Source organism: Chiloscyllium punctatum, chromosome 35, assembly GCF_047496795.1.
Source record: "Chiloscyllium punctatum isolate Juve2018m chromosome 35, sChiPun1.3, whole genome shotgun sequence".
In the NCBI taxonomy this organism is placed as follows: domain Eukaryota; kingdom Metazoa; phylum Chordata; class Chondrichthyes; order Orectolobiformes; family Hemiscylliidae; genus Chiloscyllium; species Chiloscyllium punctatum.
This window is the reverse complement of record NC_092773.1, coordinates 8,376,773-8,390,194: the sequence shown is the minus strand read 5'-3', so window position 1 is coordinate 8,390,194 and position 13,422 is coordinate 8,376,773. Positions and strand designations below refer to the sequence as shown.

General features: G+C 58.0%; 1 protein-coding gene across 1 annotated transcript; it reads right to left on the bottom strand.

Moving 5' to 3' along the window:
* Window positions 1-1,334: 1,334 nt before the first annotated feature.
* On the bottom strand, window positions 1,335-12,742 carry LOC140459614 (prenylcysteine oxidase 1-like). Its single transcript, XM_072553900.1, is given in 7 exon segments — window positions 1,335-2,073; window positions 2,076-2,114; window positions 5,967-6,119; window positions 7,664-7,875; window positions 8,390-8,564; window positions 10,289-10,495; window positions 12,374-12,742. Coding segments are annotated over 7 exon segments (1,395 nt in total). The 5' UTR covers window positions 12,399-12,742; the 3' UTR covers window positions 1,335-1,489.
* Window positions 12,743-13,422: the final 680 nt, after the last annotated feature.

Genomic DNA, 13,422 nt, shown 5'->3' with positions numbered 1-13,422 from the left:
GGGCCTGCACCTGAGGAAGAATGAGGGAGGGTGCGGGGGGGGGGTGATGGATAAGGGTGGTGAAAGGGGCGAGCGGTGTCCGTAGGAAAGACAGCCTGGGGAGGTCAGTACCGTTCTCCCTGGGAAGGTCAGCGTGGATAGAACCAGAGAAAACCTTCCCAGTGGAAGGACGAGGGAGCTCTCTGGGGAAGATGGTTGGTGGCCAGTGAGGGGTGGGAGTGTGGACACGGGGAAGGGGACAGACGCACCTTTCCAAATTCAGTGGGACCATCTTCCCAAACGGTAGGAGCACAGGGAGAGGCCCAGAGTAAGGCTCAGCAGGGACAGGACGGGCTGAGTGGCCTGGCTCTGGGTGGTAACCATTCTGTGAAGCACAGCAACTCCAGGACTGGATGCTACCCTTCACCAACAGCAGCTACGGAGAGGGAGGCTTACTGATGGAAGGATGTGGGCCATGCTGGGATTGATCCGGGAACCTACAGGCAGTGAGACCCTGGATCCAGGGAATGGAGAGTGGGCCCAGTCACCCACAGGGAGTGGGTCCTCTCCCTCTTCCCTGCCCCAGCCTCTGGGAACACGCCTGAGAGGGAGATTCCTAACAGCTGTGAGGTACCAGGAGAACAGCAGTCTGGAAGATCCCAGTCCGGAATTCCGAGGGAACATCTGGGCCCGGAGGGAATCAGGAAGATGCCCGGGCAGGGAATGCCGGAAGTGGCCACATACACCAGAGCTGGAGGGATGGGGGTGAGAGGAACCATTACCCCAGGTACACTCGGCGAGTTGGAGAGAGTTGGGCAAGACAGTCAATAGGGCAACAGCCCGGGGATGGGGACGTCCACATTCAAACAAACAAAATCTGGCCCGATGATCCTGAAATACGGGAATGTTCCGGGGACCTGGGATTTGATTCCCACCATGGCTGAGGGTGCAATCTGAACCGTCAATAAGAACCTGGATTGAAGAGCCCAGCAAAGACCATGAACCCATTGTTGGCTGTCAATGGGGAAAAAATCCCCATCTGGTTCACAAACGTCCCTCAGGGAGGGAAACTACCATCCTTACCTGGTCTGGCCTACACGTGACTCCAGACCCACAGCGATGGGGCTAACTCTTAGCAGCCCCCTGGGTAATTAGAGACGGCCAATAAATGTGGGTCTACCCAATGACACCCTCATCAAATGGTTAGAATAGAGAAGATAATGTGATGGGAGGGGGGTGTGGGATGGTGAGGGCAGGGAGATGGGGTGAGAGGGTGTGGACACTGGTCTGGACTGTGTCCCCCCATCCACAGTGTTGCCTGTGCCAGGGAGAGCGTGCCCAGTCCGACAGGCCGTGTAGGTCAAGTGGGCACCACAGGGGCTGGGGCGGATTCTCAATGGTAATGGTGCCTGTGTGCCGTTCCTGTCGCGTTTGCCTCCTCTCTTCCCCCTCCCCCCCGGACTCTCTCGTCGACGGTGGGTGGTGGCGGGTGGGGGTGAGGGGTGACCCGTCAGAGCTCCAGCCTGAGAGACCGCCGCGCCGCACTCTGTCCTCCCCGCTCTGAGCCTCCGTGCCAAACGCCGGTGTGCCAAGATGGCGGCGTTCTTGGCCCAGATGACGGCCAACTCCGCGGTGCCGGTGGCAGCCTCTGAGGGCCTAAGGTGGTAAAGGTGGCCGTGGACAGCGAAGGGGGGGCGCCGCTGAGCCGGGATGGGACTGGAACCCTGGAGAGCCACTGGGATTGGCGTACGGCCCGGACGGAGGGGAACAGATGACCCAGGGTCTCCCGGGTCAGAGGCTCGGCCGATAGCAGCCTCCAGGTCCGGGCACAAGGAGGCTGGGGCGGGGGATCGGGGAGGGAGCTGACGCTTGTGGTCACCATGGCGGCCATGACAGTGGGAGGAGAGCGGGTGGCGGTGAGAATGAGGGAGTCTCGGGGAGGGTCACGGCTGCGGTGCCCCAAGGATGAAGTGTTCAAGCAGCCATCGACAAGAGTGACCACCCTGGGCTGGCGCCGAACAGTGGGTACTCCGCTCCCAGAGATCTCGCCCGCAGTTACCACCACAATGTCGTACAGACCATACCACGGCCCGGGCCGTCCTCATAGCTCAGTTCGTACAGCAGCAGCTCTTCACCTGCAAACACACACACACACAGACACACACATGCATATACTCCCAGAGATACTCTGCAGAGGCCACTTGGCCCCTCCAGTCTGACCCCACCCCATCGCCATTCAGCACTAACAACAGCACAAATACCAGGTGCGGGAACAGGGTACAACGCACTCTCCCCGTATAACACCAACCCTGGGAACACACGAGAGCAAAGGGAGGGGTACAGGGGGAAACAGTGGGACGATAAGAAGATAAAGGGGGGACCACTTCCCGGCCAGACACTCCCTGACTTTAAAACCAACTTAAAAACACAGCGTCATCAGCACTGTAACACTCCCTCAGCACTGACCCTCCGACAGTGTAACACTCCCTCAGCACTGACCCTCCGACAGTGCAGCACTCCCTCAGTACTGACCCTCCGACAGTGCAGCACTCCCTCAGCACTGACCCTCTAACAGTGCAGCACTCCCTCAGCACTGACCCTCCGACAGTGTAACACTCCCTCAGCACTGACCCTCCGGCAGTGCAGCACTCCCTCAGTACTGACCCTCCGACAGTGCAGCACTCCCTCAGCACTGACCCTCCGACAGTGCAGCACTCCCTCAGTACTGACCCTCCGACAGTGCGGCACTCCCTCAGTACTGACCCTCCGACAGTGCAGCACTCCCTCAGCACTGACCCTCCGACAGTGCGGCACTCCCTCAGCACTGACCCTCCGACAGTGCAGCACTCCCTCAGCACTGACCCTCCGACAGTGCAGCACTCCCTCAGTACTGACCCTCTGACAGTGCGGCACTCCCTCAGTACTGACCCTCTGACAGTGCAGCACTCCCTCAGTACTGACCCTCTGACAGTGCAGCACTCCCTCAGTACTGACCCTCCGACAGTGCAGCACTCCCTCAGTACTGACCCTCTGACAGTGCAGCACTCCCTCATTACTGACCCTCCGACAGTGCAACATTCCCTCAGCACTGACCCTCCAACAGTGCAGCACTCCCTCAGCACTGACCCCCCCGACAGTGCAGCACTCCCTCAGTACTGACCCCCCGACAGTGCAGCACTCCCTCAGTACTGACCCTCCGACAGTGCAGCACTCCCTCAGCACTGACCCTCCGACAGTGCAGCACTCCCTCAGTACTGACCTCTGACAGTGCAGCACTCCCTCAGTACTGACCCTCCGACAGTGCAGCACTCCCTCAGTACTGACCCTCTGACAGTGCGGCACTCCCTCAGTACTGACCCTCTGACAGTGCAGCACTCCCTCAGTACTGACCCTCTGACAGTGCAGCACTCCCCTCAGTACTGACCCTCCCGACAGTGCAGGCACTCCCTCAGCACTGACCCTCCGACAGTGCAGCACTCCCTCAGCACTGACTCTCCGACAGTGCAGCACTCCCTCAACACTGACCCCCCGACAGTGCAGCACTCCCTCAGTACTGACCCTCTGACAGTGCGGCACTTCCTCAGTACTGACCCTCCGACAGTGCAGCACTCCCCTCAGTACTGACCCTCTGACAGTGCAGCACTCCCTCAGTACTGACCCTCCGACAGTGCAGCACTCCCTCAGTACTGACCCTCCGACAGTGCAGCACTCCCTCAGTACTGACCCTCCGACAGTGCGGCACTTCCCTCAGTACTGACCCTCCGACAGTGCAGCACTCCCTCAGTACTGACCCTCCGACAGTGCAGCACTCCCTCAGCACTGACCCTCCGACAGTGCAGCACTCCCTCAGTACTGACCCTCCGACAGTGCAGCACTCCCTCAGTACTGACCCTCCGGACAGTGCAGCACTCGCCTCAGCACTGACCCTCCGACAGTGCAGCACTCCCTCAGCACTGACAACCCCGACAGTGCAGCACTCCCTCAGCACTGACCCTCCGACAGTGCAGCACTCCCTCAGTACTGACCCTCTGACAGTGCGGCACTCCCTCAGCACTGACCCCCCGACAGTGCAGCACTCCCTCAGCACTGACCCCTCCGACAGTGCAGCACTCCCTCAGTACTGACCTTCTGACAGTGCGGCACTCCCTCAGCACTGACCCTCCGACAGTGCAGCACTCCCTCAGTACTGACCCTCTGACAGTGCGGCACTCCCTCAGCACTGACCCTCCGACAGTGCAGCACTCCCTCAGTACTGACCCTCTGACAGTTGCAGCACTCCCTCAGTACTGACCCTCTGACAGTGCGGCACTCCCTCAGTACTGACCCTCTGACAGTGCAGCACTCCCTCAGTACTGACCCTCCGACAGTGCAGCACTCCCTCAGCACTGACCCTCCGACAGTGCAGCACTCCCTCAGCACTGACTCTCCGACAGTGCAGCACTCCCTCAAAACTGACCCCCCCGACAGTGCGGCACTCCCTCAGTACTGACCCTCTGACAGTGCGGCACTTCCCTCAGTACTGACCCCTCCGACAGTGCGGCACTCCCTCAGTACTGACCCTCCGACAGTGCAGCACTCCCTCAGTACTGACCCTCTGACAGTGCGGCACTCCCTCAGTACTGGACCCTCTGACAGTGCAGCACTCCCTCAGCACTGACCCTCCCGACAGTGCAGCACTCCCTCAGTACTGACCCTCTGACAGTGTGGCACTCCCCTCAGTACTGACCCCCCCGACAGTGCAGCACTCCCTCAGTACTGACCCTCCGACAGTGCAGCACTCCCTCAGCACTGACCCCCCCGACAGTGCAGCACTCCCTCAGTACTGACCCTCCGACAGTGCAGCACTCCCTCAGCACTGACCCCCCCGACAGTGCGGCACTCCCTCAGCACTGACCCTCCGACAGTGCAGCACTCCCTCAGTACTGACCCTCTGACAGTGCGGCACTCCCTCAGCACTGACCCTCCGACAGTGCAGCACTCCCTCAGTACTGACCCTCTGACAGTGCGGCACTCCCTCAGCACTGACCCTCCGACAGTGCAGCACTTCCCTCAGCACTGACCCTCCGACAGTGCAGCACTCCCTCAGTACTGACCCTCTGACAGTGCGGCACTCCCTCAGCACTGACCCTCCGACAGTGCAGCACTCCCTCAGTACTGACCTTCTGACAGTGCGGCACTCCCTCAGCACTGACCCTCCGACAGTGCGGCACTCCCTCAGCACTGACCCTCCGACAGTGCAGCACTCCCCTCAGTACTGACCCTCTGATAGTGCAAGCACTCCCTCAGTACTGACCCTCTGACAGTGCAGCACTCCCTCAGTACTGACCCTCCGACAGTGCAGCACTCCCTCAGTACTGACCCTCCGACAGTGCAGCACTCCCTCAGCACTGACCCTCCGACAGTGCAGCACTCCCTCAGCACTGACCCTCCGACAGTGCAGCACTCCCTCAGTACTGACCCTCTGACAGTGCGGCACTCCCTCAGCACTGACCCTCCGACAGTGCAGCACTCCCTCAGTACTGACCCTCTGATAGTGCAGCAATCCCTCAGTACTGACCCTCTGACAGTGCGGCACTCCCTCAGTACTGACCCTCTGACAGTGCAGCACTCCCTCAGTACTGACCCTCCGACAGTGCAGCACTCCCTCAGCACTGACCCTCCAACAGTGCAGCACTCCCTCAGTACTGACCCTCTGACAGTGCGGCACTCCCTCAGCGGCACTCCCTCAGCACTGACCCTCCGACAGTGCAGCATTCCCTCAGCACTGACCCTCTGACAGTGCGGCACTCCCTCAGCACTGACTCTCCGACAGTGCAGCACTCCCTCAACACTGACCCCCCGACAGTGCGGCACTCCCTCAGTACTGACCCTCTGACAGTGTAGCACTCCCTCAGTACTGACCCTCTGACAGTGCAGCACTCCCTCAGTACTGACTCTTCGACAGTGTGAGGCTTCATCAGCACTGATGCTGGGACTTTGGGACTTACCAGTGCGTAGCAGCCGCCTCTTGGAGGTTATTGCTGTGACCTTGCCTTTGATGAGGTTAACGTTGGCTGAGTAGAGCAGGCCAGAGCACAGGAGCTTGTTCCCTCCTTCCACAGCCCAGAGGTCAGAGTGTACCGCAGTCAGGGCCATCATACCTGGCACACAGAGGGGAAGACAGGGGTTAGAATGGGGGAGGAGAGAGAGGGAGAGAGACAGAGGGAGAGGAGGTAGAGACAGAGCCAGAGAGAGGGAGATCAATGAGTTTTCTCCGTGTCTGGGTGTCGATGGGTGCTGAGTGAAGGTTCTGGAATCTCTCTGGGACAGGCGAAGTGATTGGTGGTGTCTCCCATGTGGAGCTAGGCATCTCTGAACTCAGCAAGATCTCAGAAACTCTAACAAGGAGATGATCTGACTCTGAGGTTCCTGGCTGAGGCGTAGACATTGGCCCTGGGACACTAGGCTGCGCTGTCTATACTCTGATCGGAAGGAGCACTGGTACATCACATTCAGCCGGACACAGTCAGTGCTGCCGAAGTGGGCACTGTTGGAGGGTCAGTACTTATGGAGTGCTGCACTGTCAGAGGGTGAGTGCTGAGGGAGTGCTGCACTGTCAGATGGTGAGTGCTGAGGGAGTGCTGCACTGTCAGAGGGTCAGTGCTGAGGGAGTGCTGCACTGTCAGATGGTCAGTACTGAGGGAGTGCTGCACTGTCGGGGGGTCAGTGCTGAGGGAGTGCTGCACTGTCGGAGGGTCAGTGCTGAGGGAGTGCTGCACTGTCGGAGGGTCAGTACTGAGGGAGTGCTGCACTGTCAGAGGGTCAGTACTGAGGGAGTGCTGCACTGTCAGAGGGTCAGTACTGAGGGAGTGCCGCACTGTCAGAGGGTCAGTACTGAGGGAGTGCTGCACTGTCGGAGGGTCAGTACTGAGGGAGTGCTGCACTGTCAGAGGTCAGTACTGAGGGAGTGCTGCACTGTCGGAGGGTCAGTGCTGAGGGAAGTGCCGCACTGTCAGATGGTCAGTACTTAGGGAGTGCTGCTCTGTCAGAGGGTGAGTGCTGAGGGAGTGCTGCACTGTCAGATGGTCAGTACTTAGGGAGTGCTGCTCTGTCAGAGGGTGAGTGCTGAGGGAGTGCTGCACTGTCAGAGGGTCAGTGCTGAGGGAGTGCTGCACTGTCAGATGGTCAGTACTGAGGGAGTGCTGCTCTGTCAGAGGGTGAGTGCTGAGGGAGTGCTGCACTGTCAGAGGGTGAGTGCTGAGGGAGTGCTGCACTGTCAGATGGTCAGTACTTAGGGAGTGCTGCTCTGTCAGAGGGTGAGTGCTGAGGGTGTGCTGCACTGTCAGTGGGATCGTGCTGAGGGAGTGGGCTGTCCTCTGAGGAGAAAGAGGGTCTCTCTCTCTCTCTTTGAGCGAGGGTCAGTGTGAAGTTTGGGGTAGTGCCTGACGAGGGAATGCCCAGTGAGAGCCTTGGGATGTTGGTGAATGGGGGCTGAGCTACGTGACTGCCCATAGGCTGTGTTCTTTAGGGGATGTTACACTTGCCCGATGGTGAACAGTTCACTCACCTGGGGGTCGTGCCCCACCAGGAGGGAACCCCACAGGGAGCTCGGTCGCCCCCTGGTGGATAACACAGAGTGTGCCAGGGGACAGGCCACCCACGATGTACCCCTCCCGTGCCAATGAGGAGCTCAGGGGTCACCTACCTGCAAAGGCACTGATGTTGGCATCTTGGCCGTAAGTGAGCCGCACGATGGGGGTGACCATCTCGTCCAGGAACAGTTGGCCAACGCCCACCTCCCGCAAGGCGTCGGAGATGGAGAGCTGGGTGAGCTGTGCCAAGTCCAGGCCCCCTGCCTGCTGCAGAAGCCTCTCTGCACTCCTGGAGCACTGAGCACGGGCCTGGAGCTGATAAACCCTGCACAGGGGGAACACACAGAGACCTGTCATCCTTACAGCTCAGGGACCGCCTGTACCCCCTCCCCCCCCACCTCAAAGGCGCTACACAAATGCAGGCTGTTGCTGTTTGGATCACTGAATCCCTCCAGTGTGGTAGCAGACCCTTCGGCCCAACAGGTCCACCCCAACCCTCAGAGGAGTAACCCACCCAGACCCATTCCCCTGACTAATGCACCTGACCTACACTTCCCTGGACACTATGGGACAATTGAGCATGGGCAATTCATCCTGACCTGCACATCTTTGGACTGTGGGAGGAAACCCACACAGACACGGGGAGAATGTGCAAACTCCACACTCAGACAGTTGCCTGAGGAGGGAATCGAACCCGGGTCCCTGGTGCTGGGAGGTAGCAGTGCCACCCCACCATGCTCTTCCAGCAGATTGCGCCAAGGCTCAGAGGAGGGAGACCAGAGGGAGGTTTGGCGTTGGCTGGAAGGGGCCTGCCCAGTCTTGTCGCCACGGTTCCTCACCTCAGGAAGTTGTGCAGGTGAGTGTCCAGCCAGCTCTTTGTCTGGATGTAATCCAGGCCGTACCTCCACAGCAGCTTGACCATGTTGACGAGGAACCATTCACTCTCCTCAAACACCACCTCCTCTCCGTCAGACACTGCCAACAGCTTCCTGGGCAGCTTCACCTCCTTCAGACCTTCAGCAACAGACAGCGGGCAGAGGCATACCTTTAACTGGGACATCACAACAACAGAAGCAGGCCATTCAACCCATCTGAACAGGGTTTCCCATTCCATCACCGCATCAACATCCCTGTCCTGTCCTTTCCTCACTTGCTTGTTTATTCAGCTCCTTCACAATTAGACCCTTCAACCTCAGGTCTTTAATGAATCCAAAACCCACCATTACCAATGGAGGGACTCAAACATGGGTCCCCATGACCTTCCCTGGCTCTCTGGATTAATAGCCCTTGGGCCATTGCCTCCCCCAGCACTGGAGGGGCATTCAAATCAGGGACAGCTCAAAGGCCAGGATGAGAGGCACAGGGAGATCCCACAGCATGGTGAGGCTGGGTGGGGGGACCTCACGGAGGAATGGGTGTGCTGTTGCTGCAGGTCGAATAAGTTATTTTCTCCTCGGATTGTTTAAGTCAAAGCTCAGTCAACCACAGCCAATTGGAGAAAACAGTTTGTGAGGCCTTGGGACTGCCTTTTCAAAGGTGGAACAATAGAAGCAGCCTGGCTGGGGGTGGTCAGACACTCACAGAACCAGGACCTTGAGCTTCAGTTTGCAGCAGTCGGTGCTGGGATTCTGTAAATCCCATATCCCTCTTTCCTACAAATGAAAGCTGGAGTTCTTTCTCTCTGTCTCTCTCTCTCTGTCTCTTTCTCTCGTGCCCTCTCTCTCTTTCTTTTTCTCTTGCTCTCTCTCTCTGCCAGATTGTCTTTTGATGTTCTTTCCTCTTGGATTGGAGAATTGCATGTGAGACAATCCCTTTTTGGAATTTGCTTTTACACCAAGGGGTGTGTTTACAGATGTTACCGTCTTAGAACAGTTAATTGGTAATTGTTGTGTTAGGTTATTCCAATTCCTTCTCTCCTTTGTTGTATTTTAACTATAGTGGATGAATATAGTGTGTTTTGTTGTAAATCCAGTAGCTTGAACAAATGGAATTGTATCTGGGATGCAGCACCTTATACTTACCTTTAAAATGTGAATAAGTTCAGGTCCAAGGCTACCTACAACATCGGGCAAGGTCACAGGGCATCTCAAACCAGTTCAAAGGTGGCACACAGGCACAGGAGGAGGAGGGGGAGGTAGGAAATGGGATCCAGAACACAACTGGATCTGGGCAGTGGAGATTGGGACCAACTGGGGTTTCTGAGGTTTGGGAGACGGGGGTGGGGGGGGTGGGGGCGATGGGGGCGGGGTGGAGATGAGGTCCAGAGGTCACGATATCCAAGGCGCAGGGTCTGAGCACAGAGAGAGATAGCCCTGGGAGTCGGGGGTGGGTGGGGGTGGGGGGGAGGTGGGGGGGCGAGGGGGGTTGGTGGGGCGGTGGGGGGGGGAAGGCTGGCTGAGTGAGAACAAGGAAACACCTCAATCTGTCCCCGGCCTGGGCTGGAGGAGAGGCTTCTTCTGAGCTGTTGGTATTGGGGCATGGGACATTCTGTGGGGCTCTGGGTAAACGGCTGCTGAGGGGGCCGAGTTGGGCAGCACTCGCAAAGGGCTGGCACGGTACTGATGGGCAGAATGGTCTGATTGTGCGCCGCAGCGTTCTGCTCTGGGAGAGTGACGGGGGGGGGGAGGGGGTGGGGATAGAACCAGCTGTGTCCCTCGGAAGTGGAAAAGATGCCAAGCCGACACGGAGACTCGCTCCTTTCTCCGGGACGGAGCGGAATCCTCCCAAAGGGAACTTACCCAGGCTCTGGGCAAACTCCTTCAGGTGCCCGCTGAGCGGGTGCAGAGCGAACGCTCCCATTTCATACTCCTGGCCATTCAGCCAGGCTGTCGCCATGGTTCCACCCACCGACTCGCTCTCGTACACATCGATACGCACCCCGGAACCGAACACCTGACGCAGGAACCGGGCTGAGGCACATCCACCGACACCAGCACCAACCACCGCTGTGGGCAAACAGCCGAGAGTTAGGGACAGTCACCTGGGGGACTGGGGAGGGGGGGAGAGGGGGAGGGAGGGAGAGACTGAGAGGGAGGGAGAGGGATAGACGGAGAAAGAGAGGGAGAGACTGAGAGGGAGGGAGAGGGGGAGAGACAGAGAGGGAGGGAGAGGGAGAGAGGGAGAGGGAGGGAGAGTGGGGAGAGGGAGAGAGAGGGGGAGATACTGAGAGGGAGGGAGAGGGGGAAAGGCCGAGAGGGAGAGTGGGGAGAGCCGTCAGTCTCCCAGACGGTCGGTGACAGTGTCAGTGTGACCGAGCAGAGGGTAGAGCAGGACCAGAGATGGAGCCATGGCTCTGGGCTGATCAGGTGGAGCAGGAGCAGAGGAGGCCATTGAGTCTACTTCAGTCAGGTCATGGCTAGTCCCATCTGGTATCATCCTCAACCTGCCCCATCCTCCCCCATCACCCTCGCTGACAGGAAAAATCCATCTCTGCATGAACAAGCTGCAGTCAACAATTCCGCACAGAGAGAGGAATTTCCTCCTTATCTCTGTTGGAACTGGGTGGCTGTTACTCTGGGCTGATACCCGAGAGACACACAAAACACTGCGCTCGGACTGAATCGAGGTGAACGCAGGTTAGCCGGCTGTAAAATCACCCAGGACGCAAACCAGGTCACTCGCAAAGAGGTCATTGGTCCTATCATTTTCTTTTTTTTAGATTAGATTACTTACAGTGTGGAAACAGGCCCTTCGGCCCAACAGGTCCACACCGACCCTGCGAAGAGCAACCCACCCAGACCCATTCCCCTACCTTTACCCCTTCACCTAACACTACAGGCAATTTCCCGTGGCCAATCCACCTAACCTGCACATCTTTGGAGTGTGGGAGGAAACCAGAGCACCCGGAGGAAACCCACGCAGACACAGGGAGAATGTGCAAACTCCACACAGTCAGTCGCCTGAGGCGGGAATTGAACCCGGGTCCCCAGCGCTGTGATACATGCCGAACAACATCGGAAGCAAGTGAGAGAGTTCAGCGCTCCCACAACCAATGGCCCAGATCCAAGCTCTGCACCCCTGCCACATCCACTCGGAAATGGTGATGGGCAATTAAACAACTCACTGGAGGAGAAGGCTGCACCAATACCCCCCATTCTCAATGATGGAAAGGCCCAGCACATCAGGCTGAAGCATTTGCAAAGATCTTTGGTGAGTGGATGATTCACCTCAGTCTCCTCCAGGGGTCCCCAGTCTCACAGATACCAGTCTCCAGCTAATTCCATTCCCTCTATGTGTTATCATGGAACAGGTGAAGACACTGAGTACTGCAAAGGCAAGGGCTCCTGCCAACATTCCAGCAATAGTAGTGAAGACTTGTGCTCCAGAACCTGCCACTCCCCTTGTTCCAGTCCAGCTCAACACTGGCTTACCCCCTCACAATGTGGAAAGTTGCCCAGGTATGTCCTGTCCATAAAGGTCAGGACAACTCCAACTTAGCCCATGACCTAAAGAAGCCTGGCACTATCCAGGACAAAGCAGCCTGTCCACAGGCAGCCACAAACCTGTCCTCTCTCTCCCATCGCCAACACCCAGCCACAAGGAATACTGTGGTGAGGAACACATATCCTCTCTCCCCAAACACCTGTCCATCATCCCCAAGGCCCAAGTCAGGAGTGGGATGGAATACTCCCCACTTGCCCCTGGATGGGGGCAGCTCCAACAACACGCAAGAAGCTGGACACCATCCAGGACAAAGCAGCCCCCACTCGATTGGCACCACATCCACAAACGTCCCCTCCCTCCCCCACCGACGCTCAGTAGCAGCAGTGTGTACCATCTACAAGATACACTGCAACAATTCACCAAAGATCCTCAGACAGCACCTTCCAGACCCACGATCACTTCCATCGAGAAGGACAAGGGGCAGCAGAAACACCATGCGATTGTAATTCTGCTTTCCCATCACTCTGCTCCAGGATGACCAGGGAGAGGTCTCTGAATCTCGGAGCGAACACGGACAGCAACTTCCCAGCAGCCTGGGTCTGGAGTCAGTCGAAGGAAGGAGAGTGGGGTGTGAGGGAGGGGTACAGCTGGGTCCCCTTCCTGAGCTCTGGACAGTGCACACCCCCAGTCTGAGCACACCCAGTGCAATGTTTCTCTCTCTCTGAGAGAGACACAGAGGGAACTGCCTGCCCTGGGGGTTTGGCCAGTGTGGGGCAGGATGGGCAGGGGGACAGTCACTGACCCTGCCTGCTTGTGTTACCTATCCTCCTTGGGGCTGCTGTGTGAGTGTGCAGTCTCTCCCCACAGCCTGGGGCCAGCCATACACACACACAGCACAGGATCACTTCCAGCATGTTCACTTCCTGGTCTCTGCCACTGATCCCAGTCTCCAGTCAGAGTCCAACCCAACCCTCTTAAAGGCACAGTCAGCCAGGACTGACTGACTGCCTGCCTGCCTCCTGCCTTTCTAACCTCAGCCTCTCTCAGATCCCATTTTCATCCCCCTCCTCAGTGATATTTTTATTGTGAGTGGGAAATTATCAGCACTTCCCCAAGAGCCTGAGTTGGGAAGTTGATGGGGACATGGGATACACAGGGCACTCGGATCCTGCAGCAAACCTGTTGGTTCTCAGACATGGTGACAGTAACAGTGATCACAATCCCCAGGGGGACAGGAGACAGACAGACACACACTCCCACACTGACCCTGACCCTGACCCACACACACTCCCACACACTGTCCCTGACCCACACACACTCCCACACACTCCCACACTGACCCTGACCCACACACACTCCCCACACTGACCCTGACCCACACACACTCCCACACACTGTCCCTGACCCACACACACACTCCCACACTGACCCTGACCCTGACCCACACACACTCCCACACTGACCCTGACCCACACACACACTCCCCATA